Below are 23,323 nucleotides of genomic sequence, written 5' to 3'. Positions count from 1 at the left end.
AATATCAAACAAATTCCAATTGAGGGACATCTTACAAATACTTGAAAAATACTGACAAAATTTGTCAAGGACATTAAGAAAAAGGAAAGTATAAAAAACTGTCATGGTCAACAGTAGACTAAAGACAAATGTTTACTAAATGCAATGTAGTATCCTGAATGGTATTCTGGAATAGTAAAAGGTCATCAGATTCCATAGAAAAAATATACCAGGATCCACACTTTATTCAGACTTCTTTAGGCTTTTCTAAACTAATGAAGTTGAGAAGGCTTCTTTGGGGGGGCGGAGGGTGAGGCAGTGAAAGGTAGCCCCTCAAGACTTTCTATAAAGTGACAGTATTCAAAACAACATGGTGTTAGTGAAAGAAGATGCACAGATTAATGGATCGGAATAGAGAGACTAGAAATAAACTCACACAGGTAGAGTTAACTGATCTTTGACAAAGGAGCAAAACCTATTTAATGGAGAAAGGATTGACTTTTCAATATATGGTGCTGGAACATTTCTAAGGAAATCTGAATGAACTATGGATGCTGGTTAATAATAATATGTTGTTGTTGGTTTATTAAATGTAACAAATATACTAATGTAAGATGTTAATACAAGGAGGTTGGGGTCCATGGGAACTCTGTACTTTATGATTTTTCTTTAAACATAAAACTGTTCTAAAAAAGTAAAATGATGAAAAGTAATAATGTGTGAATGAATTTTTAAATTGTATGAGTTCATAGATAATGAGATTAAAATTTACTAATTTATATTAAAATGGAAAAAGAATATTATACATAACAATGTATCATATTTATTGAAAATAATCCACAAGTACATGTAATCTAGGGATGGAGTTGTGGAGGAGTGGGTGGTGTGGGCAGGACCAAAGAAGTGTAGCAACTTGACTCATGTGCATGACATCGGAGATCCCTTGTGTACTAACTAGTTCATTCTGCAGTCTCTAGGCAAATGAATAAAAATCTGTTCCCTAAAGCCCATCCCTCAGAGTCCTCTAGCAACTCATCCCATTCTATCCCATGAAGACTCCACCTGAAACATGTGAGTGACTGTTTTATTGCAGGGGAATAAAATTTCAGGAGGAATACTAGGAGTTATGAGGTTGTGGGTCCTAAGGTAGATGATTGAAAATACGAGGAACTTTGGAGTTTTGTGAGTAGAACAAGAGTGATGGTAGCAGTGTGTTGGAGCCAGCTCATGTCACTGTGGGAGTCAGTTGTATACATTTCTTCCAACTCTACATACAGGGGCATCATACTGGCAATTTGAAAGCTGAAAAGGCAGAAATATTTTCATCTAAAAAATCCAAACTCCTTCCCTTCTCTCTCTCTCTCTCTCTCGCTGTTTTTACCAACATACCATTGGAACAGAGTCACAAACATGGACCGTATCAGTAGAATGGAAGGTTCTGTCTGGATGGAAGAAGGGTGACACTCTGGGTATGAGGACCCTGTTTAGTCCAGTGTACCAAGGAGCTCTGAGCCTCAGCAGAGAAGAGTCCATGTTGGTACCAGATTCTGATTACTGTAAACATTTGAGACATTTAAAGGGACTCATTCATGGCTCCTGTTATGATCCTTAATACCTCTCATAAAACTGTTCTCATTATTGAGGAATTACATTGTGCTTCAGTGTGCTGGATTGTGGCAATGCACAAACAAAATAAAGGCCATTTTCAGACCTCAGAAAGACAATGATGAACTAAGTAACACTGACAGATTATTAGATATGCTTGTATCTATGAGTTAGATGCTCATTTGATTAAATTGGACTTCTTATGAAACCAGAGTGAACTGTGGGATGGGTCAACAAAAGAATTACCATTCCTGATATCTGGGCAAACTGTGAGAGTGCCCTGAGTGGGGGCGGCTATCTCAGCAGCAGAACTCAGGGAGACAGAGGTGACTTTTCCAGGGGGCTGAAGGTGCCTGGATAAAGGCTGTAGACTTCCTGAGGCATTTGAGATTATTAAGGTGACCTTGAGTTACAGTCACTCTGGTTCATGCAACTTGAGACTATGCAACCCAGAGATGGGCCCCCAATCGGCAAGCTCCTCAGTTTGTATTCTTTCTTTCCCAAAGAAAAATCCTCTTTGCTACTCCCTAAATATCCAATATCCATGATTTTAGACATTTATGAGCTAGTCCTCTTCAGCTTCTCTTTTAAGTTACTTAAATCTTATTTACTTTGTCTTCTTCTCCTTTTCCTGCTATCTCCTTGTCAGCATAGTGGTGCACACACTTGCCCACCAGTCCTCAATGGCATATTCATATCTGTTTTGATTTCTCCCATCTCCTCCAGGAGGATGGCTTTCTTCAGGGAACTATGTATTCTCATAGGGGTTGTGTGGTCACAGACTTACCTTGTGGCAATTGTCTATGGCAGACATATCCTTAGAAGCTTCTACTGGGCTCTGTTCACATAATTTTGTTTTCAGTACTGTTTCAGTCATTTTTAGGTTTATTTTTCCGTATGAAAATAGGAGCGAATTTTTCTATTCTGGAAATCAAATTTAAAGATGAGGAGAATAAAACTTGGAGGACAAGAGAACAAATGATTATGTGTATTTGCTGTGTGCCAGGCATTGAATAAATGCAAAATTCAGACAATGGTTTATCTGTGTCTCTTCATTTCTCTGCCCTGAACTTCCTCACTACCTACATTCTGCACCAAGCTCATATCCTGCAAATAGATACCAAGTTAAGAAACAAAACAAAACTGGAGGTAGTGTGGAGAGATTAGGACCTAGAGATTGGGCTCGAGAGTGAAAAATTACTCTTTTTAGAAATAATGGTTCCTGTGCTTCAGGAGAATAATGAGACTTCTGTCCACTAAATCTACTGTGTTTCTTATAGAATCTGAAATAACTTTGTATTTTCTGTCTTTCCCACCAGTCTTTATAGCTTGGGCCCATTTGCCTTCTTTTCATGTTAGCACCTGGCTTCTCATTCTGTAGCACCTTGGATAGCAAAGTCATTTCTCAACTGCCTTCAGCAGGCTTGGATACAAGGTGCACATGTACTTTATATCTTTATTAAAATAAACACTTGTTTCTTGTAGTGACATCAACAAGTAAGCAAGTATCAAAAACTGATGGAATTTTAATCATAAATAATTTTTTTTTTGAGTTGGATTCTCACTTTGTTGCTCAGGCTGGAGTGCAGTGGCATGCTCATGACCACCGCAGCCTCAACCTGCTGGGCTCAGGTGATTCCTCTGCCTCAGCCTTCCATGGAGCTGGAACCACAGGCATGTGCCACCTGCTCGGCTGATTTTGTTTTGATTTATCGTAAAGATGAGGTCTTGCCGTATTGCTCAGACTGGCCTGGAACGTCTGAGATCAGGTAATCCTCTTGCCTCTGCCTTCCAAAGTGGGGGGATTACAGGCATGAGCCACTGCACCTGGCTAACCATGAATAATTATAAACCCTTTGGTGTATCATCCCTGCTCTTTATTTTGTGGTAAAGGGATAAGACAGAGTTATCTGCTGGAGGGCTGCCCCTCAACCCTCCTCACTGGCATCCCTTCCACCTCCTTTACCCCTACCACCCTGCCTACCTCTGGAAGTCTTCTCCACTTAGAGACTTTTAGTTAATTCATTTCAAAGATGAGGAAATTGTGTTTAGTAAATTTAGAAAAGCTTCACATTCCATCTTTATTCTTTGATTTATGACAATATTCTTGAGCCTCAAATTCTTTTTTTTTTTTGTTATCAATATTTTTTATTATGATGTTGTGGGTAAGGGTTGGGTATACAATTACATTTCATTCAGGCACCCTGTTGATAAGAGGTGTTTCCCCATCCCCAGACAGATATTTGCTACTGTTATCCCATCTCTCCCCCCCATAGTTTCCCAGTACCGTCAGTCATTTTCTTATAGTATTACATTGGATGTTCAAGGTCCATTATATGAGTGAGAACATGTGATACTTGGATCTTTGTTTCTGTGAGAGGTCACTCAGTATTATAGACTCTGGTTCCATCCAGGTTGCTGCGAAATTCATGATTTTGTTTTTTTTTATGGCTGCGTGGTATTCCATCGTGTATATGTACCACATTTAAAAAATCCAGTCCTCTTTTGATGGGCAGCATGGTTGCTTCCATGTTCTTGCTATTGTGAACAATGCTGCGATAAACATACTGAGCCTCAAATTCTTATTTTGGAAAATTGATGGTCACAATTACCTCCTGGCCCATGCTGCTAGAAGAGATTGAAGGTTGTCATAAGTAACATCTTTTCATCTGTGCCTAACATTAAGAAAGTTAAAAAAAAGAAGACTGTTTTCTTGATCTTATTTCACTGTGACAGTAATCCATCAATTCATTGATTTTTCTTACCAGGGAAAACACTTCACTATTTCTTTGAATTCAAATCTTTACTGTTGTTTTGATATATGTATGCATTACAAAATGATTAAGTCAATCTAATTAACATATCCATCACCTCACATGCTTATCTTTTTATGGTGAGAAGGTTTAAAATCTACTTTCTGGCCAGGTGAAGTGGCTTATGTCTATAATCCCAGCACTTTGGGAGTCTGAGGTGAGAGGATTGCCTGAGCCTAGGGGTATGAGACCAGCCTGGGCAACTTGGTAGGACCTCATCTCTATGATAAATCAAAAAAATCAGTTGGACCTGGTGGCACATTCCTGTAGTTGGAAGGCTGAGGTAGAAGGATCACTTAAACCCAGCAGGTTGAGGGTGCAGTGGCTGTGAGTGTGCTACTGCACTCCAGCCTGAGCAACGGAGTGAGATTCCAACTAAAAAAAAAAACCTACTTTCTTAACAATTTTGAAATATTATTAGATTATTATCAACTATAGTCACTATGCTAAGCAATAGATTTTAAGTGATTATTCCTCCTGTCTAACTGAAACTTTATACCCTTTGACAAATATCTCCTCCTTCCTCTCCCCTCCCTAGTAACCACCATTCTGCTCTCCACTTCTATGTGTTTGACTCTTTTTGAGTCCACATATAAGTGAGATCATGTGTGTTTCACTGTGTTTTTTTTTTTGGGTCTGGCTTTATTCAGATATATATTAATTCTCAAGTCTGTTACAAGTATTAACAGTGACAGTTACTCCTTCTATTGTGTTTCTAGATTCAAATCTTCTTGTCTCACTAATGTGTTAATGTTATCATTTTATTTTTGTTAGCTATGTTAATGTCTATCTTATTTATGAGATTAAGGTTTCATTCAGAAATGAATCCTATTTTACATATCATAGCTTTTGGCACCTTCAGAATGGAATAGAATCATATAGGTATGAAAGTCCCCTGGTAACGTCAATGAAAAGTTTTTTTAAAAATTTTGAGTTGGAGTCTCACTCCATCGCTCAGGCTGGAGTGCAGTGGCATGCTCATGGCCACCCCAGCGTTGACCTGCTGGGCTCAGGCGATCCTTTTACCTCAGCCTTCCAAGTAGCTGGAACTACAGGTGCACGCTACCATGCCTGGCTAATTTTTTGATTTACTGTAGAGGTGAAGTCTTGCCAAGTTGCTCAGGCTGTTCTCGAGCCCGTGGGCTCAGGTAATCCTCTCACCTCGGCCTCCCAAAGTGCTGGGATTACAGGTTTGAGCCACCGTACCTGGTCAATGAAAAGCTTTGAGTGTAATCAGACTGTTCTCTGTGAATAAGAGGTGGGATTCCAGGTTGTCTGTTCCAGGAATGACTACCTTAAACCACACTGGTGTTAGCCACACAGTCTTCCGCTTGCTGGGCATCCCTGGCCTCGAGGACCAGAACATGTGATTTTCCATCCCTTTCTTCACCTCCTATGCCATCGCTCTGCTTGGGAACAGCCTGCTCATCTTCATTATCTTCACAAAGCGCAGCCTCCATGAACCCATGTTCTTCTTTCTCTGCATGCTGGCTGGAGCAGACCTTGTCCTCTCCACGACCGCAGTCCCTCAGGCCTTGGCCATCTTCTGGTTCCATGCGAGGGAGATCTCCCTGGATCGCTGCATCACTCAGCTCTTCTTCATCCACTCCACCTTCATCTCTGAGTCAGGGATCTTGTTGGTGATGGCGTTCGACCGCTACCTAGCCATATGCTACCCACTGAGATACACCACTATTCTTACAAATGCTCTGATTGGGAAAACTGGCGTAACTGTTTTTCTCAGAAGTTATGGTGCAGTTTTTCCCATAGTACTTTTACTGAAAAGACTGACATTCTGCGAAGGTAATATTCTCCAGAACACTGGTTGTAAGCGTATTGTCTTGGCTAAAGTTTCCTGTGATGACATCCAAGCGAACATCTAGTATGGTTTTTTTGTCAACAGTGGTCATAGATTTTGTGCTGATTTTTATTTCTTACGTGCTGATTCTGCATGCTGTCTTCCACATCCCTTCCCAAGATGCCTGCCACAAAGCTCTCAACACATGTGGCTCCCATGTCTGTGTCATTGTCCTTTTTTATGGGCCTGGGATCTTTACCACCCTTACTCAGCGATTTGGACACCACATTGCACCCCATATTCACGTTCTGCTGGCCGATGTCTGCCTTCTGGCTCCACCTATGCTGAATCCCATCATTTATGGGGTCAAGACCAAACAGGTCCGAGACCAGGTGGTACACATGTTGTTTACAAAGTAGAAATGACTTTGATGTTGGAAACTGACATTCTTTTTCCTTGGCATTCTTCTTCATGTGTGAGGTGACCTTTGCATCACTCCATGGCAGCAGGTGAGATACTAGTTAAATGACTCCGGGTGTTGGTATTTCTAGAGCAATTTCATCAATGAGGTTTTGGTGCATGTTTCTTCTAAAGCTTCTAATCTGTCACTAAATATGTGTCTTTGGAAACTTAAGTCATTGTCTCTCCCATAGAATTGAGAAGTAGATCTGGCCACTAGGATTCTCTTATCTCTATAACTCTGGAGGATTGGATGAGATAAATCTGTCAGTGGCTTTTCCTGGTAATTGTTGAACAATCCTGTTCTGTTGTGTTTTATGTTTTTTTTTGTTTTTGTTTTTTAGTTGGAGTCTCACTCTGTCACCCAGACTGGAGTGCAGTGACATGCTCCTGGCCACCGCAGCCTCGACTTGCTGGGCTCTGGCGATCCTTTCGTCTCAGCCTTCCAGTAGCTGGAACTACAGGTGTGCGCTACCACACCCGGCTAATTTTTTGATTTATTGTAGAGATGAGGTCTCACCAAGTTGCCCATTTATGTTTTGAACAGCTTAATCTCATTAAGTTTAGAACTTTCTCCTCTATGTCCTCTGTATCTTCAAGTTTTTGCTCTTTATGGTTCATTCTGTTATTTCTCCAATGTAAAAGCATAACAAAACAAAACAAACATTTAAAGATAACTTTTGAATCCACATCACCTACAGCTACTGTTAATACTTCATTTCTCTTCTCCATCTTAGAGGAAAGCACCTTAAATGATTTGTCCTCCTGTGGGCTTGAATCTCTGCCCTTACTGTTTTCTTGGTCTCACTCCACTTTCATTTGCACCACACCATGTCACTGAAATGTCACGTGTCAGCATCACAATGATTTTTTTTTTAGATTATCTTTGTCTTTATCCAACTTGTATATAAAGTATAGGAGCTGAGCAGAAAGTTCTTTTTCTTTTCTTTTTTTGTGACACATAAACTATATGAGCTTTCTTGAGCTGTATAAGCAAGGTCAGGTTGGGCCAACTGTTTAAATGGTATTTTCTGAAGTGTTTTCTTGTTTGTAATTTTTTTGGAAAACATTATTTATTAAAATTGAATAATGATTTTCACACTGCTAAATGAAATCATCAAAATTCATCCTCACCTTAATGAATAGCAGCATTTTGATACGTTCAACCGTCCTTTCTCCTTTGAAAATATTTCCTCAATCAAGGCCAGGCTTGGTGGCTCAGCCTGTAATCCCAGCACTTTGGGAGGCCGAGGTGAGTGGATTGCCTGAGCACGTGGGTTTGAGACCCACCCGGGCAACTTGCAAGACCTCATCTCTACAATAAATAAAAAAAAAATATAAAATATTTCCTCATTCTACTCTATTCGTGTCCCCATGTTCTTCCTGATGACTCCTCAGTCTTCTTTGGTGGGTTTTCCTCAGCTCCTTGATTTCTTAACTTGAACTTCTGGGGCTCTGTCCTAGAACTCCGACTGTTCTCTAGGTACAATCAATCTCTAATCTCATCCATTTTCATGACTTTTGTGAAAGAAAATAGACCCCAATCTCACTATGCCAAAGGGAAAGTTAAGCTTGGAAACTGTCACCAATACCACCTTCCTTTTGTCACAGACAAAATTTGTAATTCATAGCCTCACTTCTTCCACTCCCTCTTTCCACATGTTTACTTTATCTTATGTAAAATGTAGATGTGTAATTGACCTTTTTTCCCTCTACTCCCTTATTTTCACATGTAAAATGTAGGTTTACTGAGCCTAGTCAGAGTCTCACAAGAGTATAACCATCTGCCTCACTGTCTACCATCCCCCTCTTTCTTTTTCCTCCTGCTTCCTATTTCCCCTTTAAATACTGAAGTTCCAAAAACCAGCTTGGGAAAAAGCATGGGTCACAGATACTTCTGTGACTTATATTTTTTCCAGGGCTTGTCCTCAACCTTGGCTAAATAAACTCTTTTGATTGAGTTATATTTCTAATTTGTGTTTAACATATCTACTTGTATGTCTAACAACCATCTCAAATTTAATATTCAACCCCCCAATTTTTTTCTTACCACCAAACCTCACAACCTTTGTTTTGTCAAACAGCAGTTTAGATATTGATGTGAAGAAGAAGATAAGTTATTCTTTAAATTATTCAGGTCCATCTTCAGTTCTTCATTTCACACATGATGTCACTCAATATCTTCTTATTGGGCTCCCTCTGGATACCAACTTTTCACATACATACCCACAGTGAATATTTTCATTCTGTTATTTTATCTTAACACCTATAATTGTGATATAATTAACATATACAACTCACCCTTTTAAAGAGTGCAATTTAGTGGTTTTTAGTATAACACAACATTGTGTAAACATCACTACCATCTAATTTCAGATCAGTTTCATCACCCAACTCTTCCCACTCATCCTATTATTTTAGGCTGATACCATAAAAACGGAAGAAGAAACTTCTCAATTTTCTGGTTGAAAGAAGTTTGGCACCAGTAATGACTCCACTCCCGGTCTGAACCAAGAGATTTATTAAAGGGGCAGTTACATGAAGGGACTGTAACCGAGGAAGGGCAAGAGAGAGAGAGAGAAAGAGGGAAGGAGAGAGAGAGTGAGAGAGCCAGCAAGAGAGTGGTGGGGACAGAGAGAAAGCAAGAGAAAAGGAGAGAGGGGGAGAGAGGGCGAGAGAGTGTAAAAGAGAGAGAGAGTAAGAGAGAAGGAGAGAGAGAGCTATGCAGGGAGAAGGGTGTATTTATGGACCTTGCAGGGGCTGGCCAGTGCCGTGTTTGAGTCTTATTGGAGGAGACTATGAGGTAGCATTTCTATAGGGAGAGGTTGTTTGAGCACAGGTTTAAGTTTCGCGCGGGCGGGAAAAGCCGCTTAGGGCCTTTGTTGTCTTTGGGAGGCAGCGCCATCTTGGGGACGCCCTTCTGACTGTTCTCTGTGCCTTTCATTCCCACCTTTTCTGTTTATTTGGGAGAGGGGCATCGTTATTCTTTCTGGCTGCTTCCTGCTGGATGTGGGCGTTGTGGGGTGAGGTGGGGGAAGGGCACAGAACCAGCCAGGATAGGGTCCAGAGGTAGGCACTGAAGGTGAAGATTTTTGAAAGTTTCTTGTAAATGTAGAATGGCAACTTGTTCCGGCCAGTTCTTCAGTGGGCACGAGGGCAGTAGTAACCAGCTGTCTTGGAGTAGACTGTGGAGGTAAATAGAGAACCTGGAAGAGAACATATCTAAAAGAAAAGTTAAGTGATGTTTAGGGACAGTACCAGAAGAAGAAGCCAGGTGGGGCACAGGTAACATTGACAGGTGATGGTTGAGTTGGGATTGTGAACAGGGGAATTCCTGATAGTGAGGGGAAATGAACAGTAGGATTTTGGGTAGGTGGATTGTCCAGGAATAGGAGGAGGTGGGATTTGGCCTTTGGAACCAGGTATAGGAGGGGAAGGGTAAAGGGCCTTCCTGGAAAAGAACAGTGAATGGCCCCCTTCAGAGGGGCTTTAGGGGTTGTACATTTTACTCTTTTACCCATACCATATTACTTGGCTTAAAAGAATGAACATCAGTAGTTAAACTAATTGGCAATCGTTTTTTAGACTTGACAATGGGTGGCATTTAGGACTGAACTTAAGGCTTTCATAACTATTTATTTTATTATAGGACAGAAATGTACCATATAAGATTTCCTCTTAGATAAATATATATATATTTTTATATTTCTTTCTTTTTTGTTTTCTTACTAAAACTTTATTTGTATACCAACAACCTTTTTACATTTTTCCTTTGCTTTTTGCTTTCATTTTTATTTATTTATAGATAACCTTTTACAGTCATAATTTGAATTTACCTTTTAGTAACTATTAGGTGAAACAATTAGTTTTTGGAACACCTTTAATTCCACTGGGGAGCAGGTTTTAGGAGGAAGAAGTTCAGTATGAGCACAAGGGCTAAAAACTTAGCCTTAGTCGCAGAGCCCCAGTGGCACTCCCAAGAGCCTAAGGACTTAAAGGTCCTACTTGATTTTGCGTGTGGCCTCAAATTCTTACTCATTCTGCTTTAATTGTTTTTGCCTCTAGGTTATTCCTAAAATATGCCAGGCATATGGAAGGAGAAGGTGAGGGAGGGGGAGAGACAGAGATATATATATATTTTAAGAAAGTGGTTCATGTGATTGTGGTGGTGTAGGCTGGCAGGCTGGAAACTTAGGTAAGAATTGATGTTACAGTCTTTAGTCTGAAGACTAGAAACTTAGGCAGAAATTTCATTTTGCAATCTGGATACAGAATTCTTTACTCCTTGGGACTTTAGTTTTGCTCTTAAGGCTTTCAACTAATTGGATGAAGCTCATCCACACTGGGGAGGGTTCTTTGTTTCACTAAGGTCTACTGATTAAAATATTAATCACATCTAAAAATACCTTCACACCAATATCTAAACTGCTGTTTGACAAAATGACTGGGCACCATGTCTAGCAAAGCGGACATGTAGAATTAACCACCACACTGCTCTGTTTAAAATAGCAATCCCGGTGATTTCCTACCACTGGCATTCTAAGACCTTTTCACATATTACTTTTCTCTACAACATACAATACTACCGCAGCTGCTGCTGGTAACAAGAAACCATTACTCAGAGCTGGCTGGCTGTATGCCAGCTTTCCTTACTTATTTAGTTTGTTTCCACATTCTTCAAGTAAATGCACGTTTGATGAGGGAAAGCACTTTTGGGTGATACCTGCACTGCTTTGTCTACAGCAGCTACAGCCATTCCTGGCACATTTTAGAACTTCATTAAGTATTTGTTGAAAGAATGAATAGTGAGATGATTAATGAATAAATGTGATAATAGTTATTGGTAGACATTCTTAAACTGGGTACCCTGATGCTTACTAATGCCCAGGTAGTCAAATCACTAGTCTTTTGAAAAATTTGATTGGTCCCCTTTTGCTTTGCATATCAGTTTTTTTTCATTTTAAGATAAGTCCATTACTTACTGCTATTTATTCCATTTATTTTGAAGTTAAAATTTCATTTTCAGTTTTTCTGCAACATCTTTTTGTTTAAAAAATGCATTGTGAAGAAGTATTGTAACTCCCAGGAATTACTCCTGTGAAATATGTTCATTAATATTTAGAAAATATTTTGTTATTTAAGTATTTTTCATAGATTAATATATTATATAATAACTTACATGCTACATTTTAATTTAATGTTACATAATAAGAATTTTATGTGGTATGCAAAATACTTCACATATACATTAAGCTATGCTGTAGCCCACCAGTAGACTTTTGTTTAATATTTTTCAAATGGTTGCCAGTATAAATCAAGTTGTCACTACCATATTAATGAATGAAACTTTGTCTGTGTTCTGTTATTTTTTCATATATAAGATACTTTGAAATGTTAATTTATAGCTGGCTAATCTCAGGCCAGGTTGAATATGTGCAATGTGATAAGAAAATACATATTGCAAATATTAGTATTTACATTTTAAAGTATATTGAAAACAATGAAATAAAATTTGTTTAATTAAAATGCTAGTGTGAGTTAAAGTAAAATTTAAATCATGAATTATTTTTGAAAGGTACCTATAGAAACCTAGAAGAAACTTAACTTATTCTTTAGTCTTTTTGTCTCAGCGTAACCATTAGAAAGCATTTAGATATTCTACTGCAGGACAGATAGCAGCCTATCCCATCCCCCCTAGGCAAATCTCCAGATGCACGACCAGGATAGCTCAACCATTCATGGTTCAGGATAATAATCTCTAGTAAACTTTTGATTCCTTATCATGGCCAAAGTCATAAAAGTAATAATATGACCACCCCACCTTTGGTCAAGAAATCTGTGAGTTGCAAATGTCTAACAAGTCTCTTGCAGGAAACCCCTGCCCCAGGGTTAACCTATGTGACACAAAGAATCCCCACCATGGCAGCAATCATGTGACTAACCCACCCATCTGCCTACTGTCCATCACCTGACATCATCAGTACCTGCATTTGTCTGCCCCTTTGGGATGATGTGGAAGCAGACCACCACCCAATCACCTTAATGATCTTCCCCCATCAAGGGGAATGGTTAAAAGGACTCAACCACAAGCAACCAGCGGCCATTGCCTTGCTAGACTCTGGTGTAGCCATGTGCTCTTTGAGCTATGGCTTTCACCATGCTTCCTGGCTTTGGCCCCCTCCCCCACCTTGGGGAGGTGAATCTTCTTTTTTCCTTCTCTTTCTCTAATTTACTTTTAAATAAACTTTTATTTCTTAACCTTTTTGTGTGTTGCAATTCTTTGCATTTACTCGGATCTCTGGGTTCCCAGCGTGGAACCTCTGGCTTGCCAGCCCCAGCGGTGCTGCGCCCCTTGCTCCATCCATTTTCCCTCACCCTAACAATTTTTATTTTTATTTATTTTTTATTTTGTAGAGATGAGATGTCACTATGCTGCCCAAGCTGGTCTCGAACTCTTGGGCTCAAGCAATCCTCCTGCCTAGGCCTTCCAAAGTGCTGGGATTACAAGCATGAGTAACTGAACCTGGTCTAAGTCTTAAACTTTTATCTAACAAACATTTCTTTATAAATTTTATTTCAGCAAAAATGATGATTTTTTTTCTCCTGTTGCTGAAATTGCATGATCAGAGTGTCCATGGTTATGCTTAGCTATCAAAAACAATTTAACAAGGGGAGATCCTTGAGTGAGGTGGGAGATTGGAGATTAATGGCTTGGCATAGACCAATTAGTTTAAGGCCCCCAGGAATAAACCCTAGCCAACTTTCTTTTACCCATTGCAATGAGGGAAACTGCACTCTAGAGAGATGATGGGTTGTCTCACAAAACAAATGATAAGATAGATATTATAGACCTTAGGGGACAGACTGGTTTTAGGGAAAATGTGAATAAATGAATGTCTGACTCAAAGCAAATCAGGTGTGTGTATAAAGGGGTCAACATCAGATTTTAAATCTTGTTTTAGAACCCAGCTACTTAAGCTGAGAAAGAGTGGCTGAGCCGTCCCATTTGGCCTAAGATGAAGCTTCATTATAAATTTTGGTGTGAAAATTTATAATTCTATATTTGGACATTTGTAATTAAGATTGTGTTGTCGGAGAAGTTCTCACTGAGAAGAGGTCATTTGGGCAGAGAATTACGTGTTAAATAGTAAGCTATAAAAATATTAGCAGGCTGGTGTAGTAGCTCAAGCCTATAATCCCAGTACTTTGGGAAGCCGAGGTGAGAGGATTGCCTGAGCTCACGGGTTTGAGACCAGCCTGGGCAACTTGAAGAGACCTCATCTCTACAAAAAAAAAAAAAAAAAAAAAAAGAAATGTACTAGCAAACCAAATCCAACACCTCATAAAAAGACTATACACCATGATCAAGTAGGATGTAAGTATGGTTCAACACATACAAATTAATACATGTGGTTTATCACATACACATATTTAAGGACAAAAACCATATGATCACTTCAATAGATGCAGAAAAAGCATTTGATAAAATTCGCATTTCTTCATGATGAAAATCCTCAACAAACTAGGTGTAGGTGGAACAATGTTCCTTTGAACACCTCAAAATAATACAGATCATATACAACAAACCCACAGTCAGCATTATATAGAATGGGGAGAAGTTGAAAGCATTCCTTTCTAAGAATTGGAACAAGACAAGGATGCCCACTTTCACCGGTCCTATTCAATAGAGTCCTGGAAGTCCTAGCCAGAGTAATCAGGCAAGAGAAAGAAATGAAAGGTACCCAAATTGGAAAAGAGGACATCATATTTTCTCTGTTCACTGATAATATGATCTTATATCTAGAAAGCTCTAAAGGCTCCACTAAAAAACTCTTAGATGTGATAAATAAATTCAGTAGTCTCAGAATACAAAACCAACATACAAAAATCAGTAACATTCCTATACACCAAAGACAATCAGCTGAGAACCAAGTCAAGAAGGCAATCTCATTCACAATAGATAAAAAATACTTAGAAATATATTTAACCAAAGAGATAAGAGATCTCTAAGAAAAACTACAACACACTGATGAAAGAAATTATAGATGAAGCAAATGAAAAATTTCCATTTTTATGGATCAAAAAATTAATATTATTAAAATGATCATACTGCCCAAAGCAATCTATAGATCCAATGAAATCCCTATCAAATTATGAATGTCAGTTTTCACAGAATTAGGGAAAATAATCCTAAAATTCACATGGAACCTGAAAAGAGCCCAAATAGCAAAAGCAACCCTAAGCAAAAAGAACAAAGCTGAAAGCATCACATTACCTGACTTCAAATTATACTATAAGGATATAATAACCAAACCTACATGATACTGATATAAAAATAGACACAGATCAGCAGAACAGAGCAGAGAACTTAGAAATAAAGCCATGTATCTATAGTCAACTGATCTTTGACAAAGTTGACAGGGACACACACTGGGGAAAGGACACTGTTTTCAAAAATGGTGCTGGGAAGATTGAATTGCCATATGCAGAAGAATAAAACTGGACCTCTATCTTTCAGCATATAAAAAAATCAACTCAAGATGGACTGAGTTGAGTAATGTAAGACCTGAAACTACAAAAACACTAGAAGAAAACCTATGGCGACATCTTTTGAACTTTAGACAAAAAATTAATGACTAAGACCTCAAAAGTACAAGCAACAAAACGAAAATGGATAAATGGGACTTAAAAGAAAAAGCTTCTACACAGCAAAAGAAACAGTCAACAGAGTGAACAGACAACCTATAGAATAAATGAAAATATTTGCTAACTATAATCTGACAGAGGACTAATATCCAGAATTTAAAAGGAACTTCACCAATTCAACAATAGTAATAACAAACAAATAATCTAATTAAAAAGTAGGCAAGGAGTCAACCCCCTCAGGTCCCCTCCAACTATGGGAGCTTTTCTGTCCTCTCAATAAATCCTGCTTTCTCAAAAAAAAAAAAAAAAAAAAAAAGTAGGCAAAGGACAAGATTGGACATTTTTCAAAAGAAGATGTGCAAATAGCCATCAAGCATATGAAAAAATGCTCAACATCACTAATCCACAGATAAATGCAAATTAAAACCACAATAAGATATCATCTTATACCAGTCAGAATAGTTATTATTAATAAGTGAAAAAACAAGAGATGTTGAAAAGGAAACAGAGAAAAGGGAACACTCATATACTATTGGTGAGAAGATAAATTAGTACAAACTCTATGGAAAACAACATGAAGACTTCTCAGACAACTAAAAATAGAACTACTACTTGGTTTGGCAATCCCATTACTGGATATCTACTCAAAGGAAAAGAAATCATTATATCAAAAAGATATCTGCACCTGTGTGTTTGTCACAGCATTATTCACAGTCACAAATACATAGAAGCAACCTAAGTGTCTATCAATGAATGGCTGCATAAATAAAATGTGATATATGTACACACACACAATGGAATACTACTTAGCCTTAAAAAAAGAATGAAATCATGTCTTTTGCAGCAATGTGGATGGAGGAAATGGAGGCTATTATCCTAAGTGAAATAACCCAGAAAAATAAAGTCAAATACAGCATGCTATCATGCATAAGTAGAAGCTAGACAATAGGTACACATGACATACAGAGTGAAAAAACAGACATTGGAGACTCCAAAAGTGGGAGGGTGGGAGGTGGGTGAGGGTTGCTAAATTACCTGCTAAGTACAATGTTCACTATTCTCGTGATGGGTATACTAAAACCTCAGACTTCACCACATATATAATATATCCATGTAAGAAAACTGCACTAGGAGGTAAGAAAACTGTACCTCCTCAAGAACAGTCATGCCTCTACTAACAACCACTGGGGAGAGAACAACCTATTCAGTAAATGGTGCTGGGAACACTGGTTGACCACATGCAGAAGATTGAAACAGGACCAAGAGAGTGAGGAGACAGCCCACAGAATGGGAAAAAATATTTTCCAACTGTATATCTGTCAAAGACCTAATATCCAGGATCTACAAGGAACTCAAATGTACTGAAAGGTAAAAAACAAACAGTCCCATTAAAAAGTGGACAAAAGACATGAACAGACTCTACTTCTCAAAAGACGATATATGGGCAGCCAACAGACACATGAAAAAGTGCTCAGCCTCACTCATCATCAGAGAAATGCAAATCAAAACGACATTGAGATGCCACCTAATCCCAGTAAGAATGACCATAGTGATAAAACAACAACAGATGCTGCTGAGGACACGGAGAAAAAGGAACGCTTCTACACTGCTAGTGGAATACAAACTAGAGCAACCTCTTTGGGAAACAGTGTGATGATTTCTAAAAGAACTAGATATTGACCTTCCATATGACCCAGCAATCCTCCTACTGGGACTATATCTGGAGGAACTCAAATCATTCTACAAAAAAGATACCTGCATATACATGTTTATTGCAGCACTATTCACAATAGCAAAAACATGGAGCCAACCTTGCTGCTCATCGAAACTGGACTGGATAAAAAAATGTGCTACTAGTCGGGCTTGGTGGCTCAGCCTGTAATCCTGGGCCTTTGGGAGGCTGAGGTGAGTGGATTGCCTGAGGCCGCGGGTTCGAGACCCGCCTGGGCAGCGAGACCTCATCTCTACAATAAATCAAAAAATCAGCTGGGCGTGGTAGCGCGTGCCTGTAGTTCCAGCTACTTGGAAGGCTGAAACAGAGTACTACATGTTCTCACTCATAAGTGGACCCTGAACGTTTACCATAATACTATAAGAAAGGAATTGCCAGTATCAGGATACTGCTAGGGTTAAGGGGGACACAACGTCAATAAGGGTACCTGATCTCAAACCAGGCAAAATGGGAACCAAAGGGAGGCCCAAACTTTACCTGTATGATGGCCTCTTGTATACCTAATCCTGAATTATACCCCACATCTTTAAAATAAAATAAAGTTGAGAGGCACTGGAAAAAAAACTGTGCCTCCTAAATATGTTTAAAAAATCATCATAGATATAACTTTTTTGGGCATATAACAATAACAAAAAAATGAATGAAAACAAGTGTTGGACAGAATGTGGAGAAAGTGAGCACTCCGTTGGTGGGAAAGTTAATTACTACAGTCAATACTGAAAACAGTTTAGAGGTTCTTCAAAAAAATGAAAGTGGAACTACCAGATCATTCAGCAATCCCACTACCAAATATACATAATCAAAGGAAATGAAATCAGTATGTTTGAGAGATATCTTCACCCCTTTCATTGTAGCATAGCATTAGTCTTAACAGTCAAACTACAGGATCAATTCAAGTGTTTACCAACAGGTGAATGTATATAGAAAATGCCATATAAACCGGGCTCGGTGGCTCAGCCTGTAATCCCGTGCCTTTGGGCTGAGGTGAGTGGATTGCCTGAGCCTGCAGGTTCAAGCCTGGCAACTTGGCGAGACCTCATCTCTACAACAAATCAAAAATTTAGCTGGGCGCGGTAGTGTGCGCCTGTAGTTTCAGCTACTCTGAAGCCTGAGGCGGAAGGATCGCTGGAGCCCAGCAGGTCGAGGCTGCGATGGCCGGGAGTATGCCCCTGCCCTCCAGCCTAGGCGACAGAGTGAGACTTCAACTAAAAAAAAAGAAAAAAAAAAAAAAAGAAAATGTCATATATGTATATACAAAATGGAGGTCTAGTCAGCCTTAAAAGCTGATGTACTTTCATTTGCATATGCATAGATGAACCTGGAGGACATTACATTAAGTGAAATAAGCCAGACACAGAAAGACAAATACCCCTCTTGTCACTTATATATGGAATCTTAAAACATTGGACTCACAGAAGTAGAGAATAAAACGGTGGTTATCAGAGGCTGGGGGTGGGAGGAGGCAGTTGAGATGATGTTGGCTTAAAGCATACAAAATTCCAGTTAGATAGGAGGAATCAGTTCAAGAGATCAATTGTACAACATGGTGACTATAGTTAATAACAATGTGTTGTACTCTTAAAAATTGCTAAGAGTGAATTTATGTGTTCTCATCACAAATAATATTAATTATGTGAGGTAATGCATATGTTAATTAGTTTGATTTATGCATACATATTTTAAAACATCATATTGTACGTGATTAATATAAACAATCTTTGGGGTCAGTTATATAAATAAATAAAAATTATAACAAAAAAGAAGACTTTTGCATAAAAAACACATATTCAACCTGACCAGGACTCAGTCACATATATACATGGTACGGTTTTTCAAGAATCTTTCTTATAGTGTACCTTAAGTACACAAACTACAGCAAATGTTTATTAATGCCTATGCTCATGAAAATTTTATTTATGCTATCAATTACTTGTCAACAAATATTGAACAAGAAAATACTAGTTGGCTAAAATACAATATACCCACAAAACAGTATATTATATACTTTTTTTAAAATTAGAAAATATAGTTTATTTAAAAAGTAAGAGAGGGAGAAAAAGAGAAAATAAAGAGGAGATTTATGTCCCCAAGGTAGGGAAGGGGGCCAAAGCCAGGAAACATGGCCACAGTCATAGCTCAGAGAACATGGCCACGCCAGAGTCTAGTAAGACAATGGCCTATTATATGCTTTTAAAACTTAATAATTGTGTACCTTTTTCTCCACATCCTCGCCAGCATCTGTTGTTTGTTTTATTTTTGTTCTACACTGCTGGTGGGAATGCAAACTAGTGCAACCTCTTTGGAAAACAGTTTGGTGATTTCTGAAAGAACTGGAAATTGACCTTCCATATGACCCAGCAATCCCCCATTGGGAATATACCCAGAGGAACTCAAATCATTCTACAAAAAAGATACTTGTACACGCATGTTTATTGCAGCACTATTCACAATAGCAAAAACATGGAACCAATCATGTTGCCCATCAAAGCTGGACTGGATAGAGAAAATGTTGTACATATACACATTGGAATATTATGCAGCCATAAAGAAGGACAAATATATGGACTTTGCAACAACTTGAATGGATTTGGAGTCGATCATACTCAGTGATCTATCACAGAAACAAAGAACAGAGTATCATATGTTCTCACTCACAATTATAACACTATAAGAAAGCATTTGACAGTAATGGGAAACTGTCAGGGGAGGAGGGTGGGATTGGCAGTAGAGGGAAACTGCTAGGGGAGGGAGGGGCATACCTCATCAACAAGGGTGCCTCATAATCAATGTTTGTATACCTAACCCTGAATTGTATCCCACACCTTCATAATAATAATAAAAAAAATTGTGTATAATTTTTGATGACAGAGGAAAACACTTGTTATATAACATTATGCAAAAAAGAGCAAGACATAAATATTTAATTATATGAAAGTATGCTAAAATGAGAAAATATTTTGTGATTATAAACTATTTTGTTTAGTGGGTGTGATTATTCATCTTTAAAATGCTGCTTTGTTAGTTTGTATTTTTATATCCAGGGATATAAAAAATTAAACTAATGTAATTCTTGTTTGATTTTGAAATACTTCTGAAGAGCACAAAAGAAACAATGGAAAAGACTGCTAACTTGACGAAGTAATATGTTAGGACACAGGTATAACTAAAATTAATGGACAGACAAAATAGATAAATGTTTTAATAAATACAAATTTTTTGGACAACTGAAACATTTGAAATATGCTACATACTACTAATAATAAAATGGATAAGTAAATTGTGATTGTTTCATAAATTGGCATATTTTACAACCAGCAAAAATTATAAGATATAATAAATATTTATGAATCTATGTGAAAATAATAGTTTCATACATGTAAAAATATATAAAAGAACAAAGAAAAAGCATTCTAAAACAAACTAATTATAAAACAAACTAATAGAAATAATACATATACTTCCTTTATCTATTTCATTATCTCCATCATTTAAATATAATTTTATAGTTTTACAATTTACAAAGAAATGTATTTTAAACATCTTGATTTAATGCCTACTCTTTGAGATGATATAATGGACACCTTAGGAGGAACATATATGGAAAGGTGAGCCTGCTCTTAACTGGGAAATGAACACTAAATAAACAATTACAATGACATGTGAAAAATGGTTTTAAAAAAGAGTATATTTGGCTAAATTACATATGGCACATTCTTGTACTGAATACAATAGAGAGGCATTAAAAATGTCTGCAAAGGCCTATATCTTTGGCATGGGAATAAGTCCACATCATTTTGCTAAGTGAGAAGGGTATATCTGAAAGAGTAAGTAGACTATAATCCAATTTTAAAATATATTTGCCCATACATTCACAGTAGAAAATATATCACAATCTAGAAAATGATATTGGCAGTGAATATCTCGATGTTAAAAAAGTGAATGATTCACAGTAGAAAATATATCACAATCTGGAAAATGATATTAGCAGTGAATATCTGATGTTAAAAAAGTGAATGATTCACAGTAGAAAATATATAACAATCTAGAAAATGATATTAGCAGTGAATATCTTGATGTTAAAACTGTGGATAATTATCGTACAGATTTTATTTCCTCTCTATTATCTAAGATGAGATGAGTGAGTAGTTTCAAGAATGAGAAAATGCTTGACTGTGTCTAATGTGACTGATGTGTCAGGTGAGATGTCGGTTGAGTGTTGACTACAATTTAGCAGTGTAGAGGTTCCTGTGACACGCAGTGCCAGTGTTGTAGGAATAAAGTCTGGCTGGAGTGAGATCAAGAAACATAGGGAGAAAGATATTGAATCCTGACTGTATCTGCAACTCTCTTTTAATATTAAAGAGATGTTTCATGGCAATGGAGAGAGAGAGAGAGAGAGAGAGAGAGAGAGAGAGAGAGAGAGAGAGAGAGAAAGAGAGAGAGAGAGGGAGAAAACAAGTCATAGGGGAATATGGGTGTCAGAGGTCCCTCTCCTGCCTTCCTTCATTCTTTCCTAATAGGAGGAATATCAAAATGTAGACAGATAAAAATGAGCGTATAAAAAACAAAATTTGTGATAAAGAGGACAGGGATAAGAATGCCTAAGGTAGATAAGAGGAACAGAAGATAGTTCACCCCATCAAGGCATGAAGCAAACCAGAAACGATTAGTCCAGCAATTATCCATAGTTCATCTCTCTCCACATTTTATCTGGTGCTATAGACTAAAAGTGAATTAAAAAGGTGAACTAATCTATTTATCAGACTCAGAATGAGATAAGTCATTGAGTCACCAAAAAATTGATCTCTTATTATTGACTGGAGGCCTTGAAGATCACCAAAACTTCCCTAGTGGGTTTGTTCCAGAAAGACAGACTCATTTAGGTATTTATTTAGTCCCATTTGCTTCTCAACTTCTAGGACTGCTAAAGTTCACCTCCTGTATTGCTAGCAATGTTGAGAGAACAGTAGTTTGGCTTTCATTCCTAAAGTCATTTCACTTTTGGAAACAAGACATGAATCACTTGGTCCCAGATCTGTTTGGTCTTGATTCCATAAATGATGGGATTCAGCATGGGGGGAGCTAGAATGCAGACATTTGCCAGCAGTACGTGAATATGGGGTGCGATGTGGCGTCCAAACCGCTCAGTGAGCACTGAGAAGATCCCAGGCCCATAAAAGAGGATGATGACACTGACATGGGAACCACAAGTATTGAGAGCTTTGTGGCGAGCATCTTGGGATGGGATGTGGAAAACAGCTCGGAGAATATGCATATAGGAAATAAAAATTAGCATGACATCTAAAATCACTGTTGACATTAAGACAAAAAAACCATACCAGATGTTTACTCTGATGTCATCACAAGAAAATTGGGCCAGGCCAATGTGCTCACAACAAGTGTGTGGAAGAACGTTACTTCTGCAAAAAGTTAGTCTTTTCAGAAGAAATATTATGGGGAATATTGTACCATAACTTCTCAGAAAGATAACCACTCCAATCTTACCAATCAAGGAGTTTGTGAGAATAGTGGTGTATCTCAGTGGGTAGCATATGGCAACGTAGCGGTCGAACGCCATCGCCAACAAGATCCCTGACTCAGAGATGAAGGTGGAGTGGATAAAGAAGAGCTGAGTGATGCAGCGATCCAGGGAGATCTCCCCCGCATGGAACCAGAAGATGGCCAAGGCCTGAGGGACTGTGGTCGTGGAGAGGACTAGGTCTGCTCCGGCCAGCATGCAGAGGAAGAGGAACATGGGTTCATGGAGGCTGCGCTTCGTGAGGATAATGAAGATGAGGAGGCTGTTCCCAAGTAGAGCGATGGCATAGGAGATGAAGAAAGGGATAGAAAACCACATGTGCTGGTCCTCGAGGCCGGGGATGCCCAGCAAGTGGAAGACTGTGTGGCTAACACCAGTGTGGTTTAAGGTAATCATATCCTATGCCGATGACCTGGGACCTCACTTCTTGTTTATATAGAGAGACAACATTCATAATATACTCAAATTTTTTTAAAAAAGTCACCACAGGTTTATGGCATCTGCTTGATTCTTTTTCATAGTTGTTGTGCCAGGAACTATACAGGATGAGAAGACGAATATATCATCTGTTTCTTCAATAAGTTAATAATCTTACAGACGGGATAGACATTCACACTTAAATAATATGCTAAGTGAACACATTAGTGGCACAAGACCTGCTAGAGGAACACGATGCAAAGAATAATTTGGTTTATTTGACTGCAGGATGTCACTGGGTAGAAGTGAACTAGGTGGAAAATGGGGTAAAATCA

At 38.3% G+C, this 23,323-nt stretch overlaps 1 protein-coding gene and 1 pseudogene across 1 annotated transcript; one reads left to right on the top strand and one right to left on the bottom strand.

The window, feature by feature from the left end:
* The first annotated feature begins 5,683 nt into the window (after positions 1 to 5,683).
* Positions 5,684 to 6,614, top strand: LOC103253801 (annotated as a pseudogene).
* Positions 6,615 to 22,022: 15,408 nt separating this feature from the next.
* On the bottom strand, positions 22,023 to 22,967 carry LOC103253800 (olfactory receptor 52B4-like). Its single transcript, XM_008052017.1, has one exon. It carries the CDS (start codon positions 22,965 to 22,967, stop codon positions 22,023 to 22,025), a length of 945 nt encoding a protein of 314 aa, XP_008050208.1.
* Positions 22,968 to 23,323: the final 356 nt, after the last annotated feature.

The sequence above is a fragment of the Carlito syrichta genome, unplaced genomic scaffold, assembly GCF_000164805.1.
Source record: "Carlito syrichta isolate Samal-C Ts95f unplaced genomic scaffold, Tarsius_syrichta-2.0.1 Scaffold253521, whole genome shotgun sequence".
Taxonomy (NCBI): Eukaryota; Metazoa; Chordata; class Mammalia; order Primates; family Tarsiidae; genus Carlito; species Carlito syrichta.
The sequence above is the reverse complement of the archived record's forward strand: the minus strand, read 5'-3'. Positions and strand labels throughout refer to the sequence as shown.

Bases quoted from the DNA above. Each gene is read 5' to 3' on its own strand.
- LOC103253800 (XM_008052017.1), bottom strand. From the start codon at position 22,967: ATGATTACCTTAAACCACACTGGTGTTAGCCACACAGTCTTCCACTTG.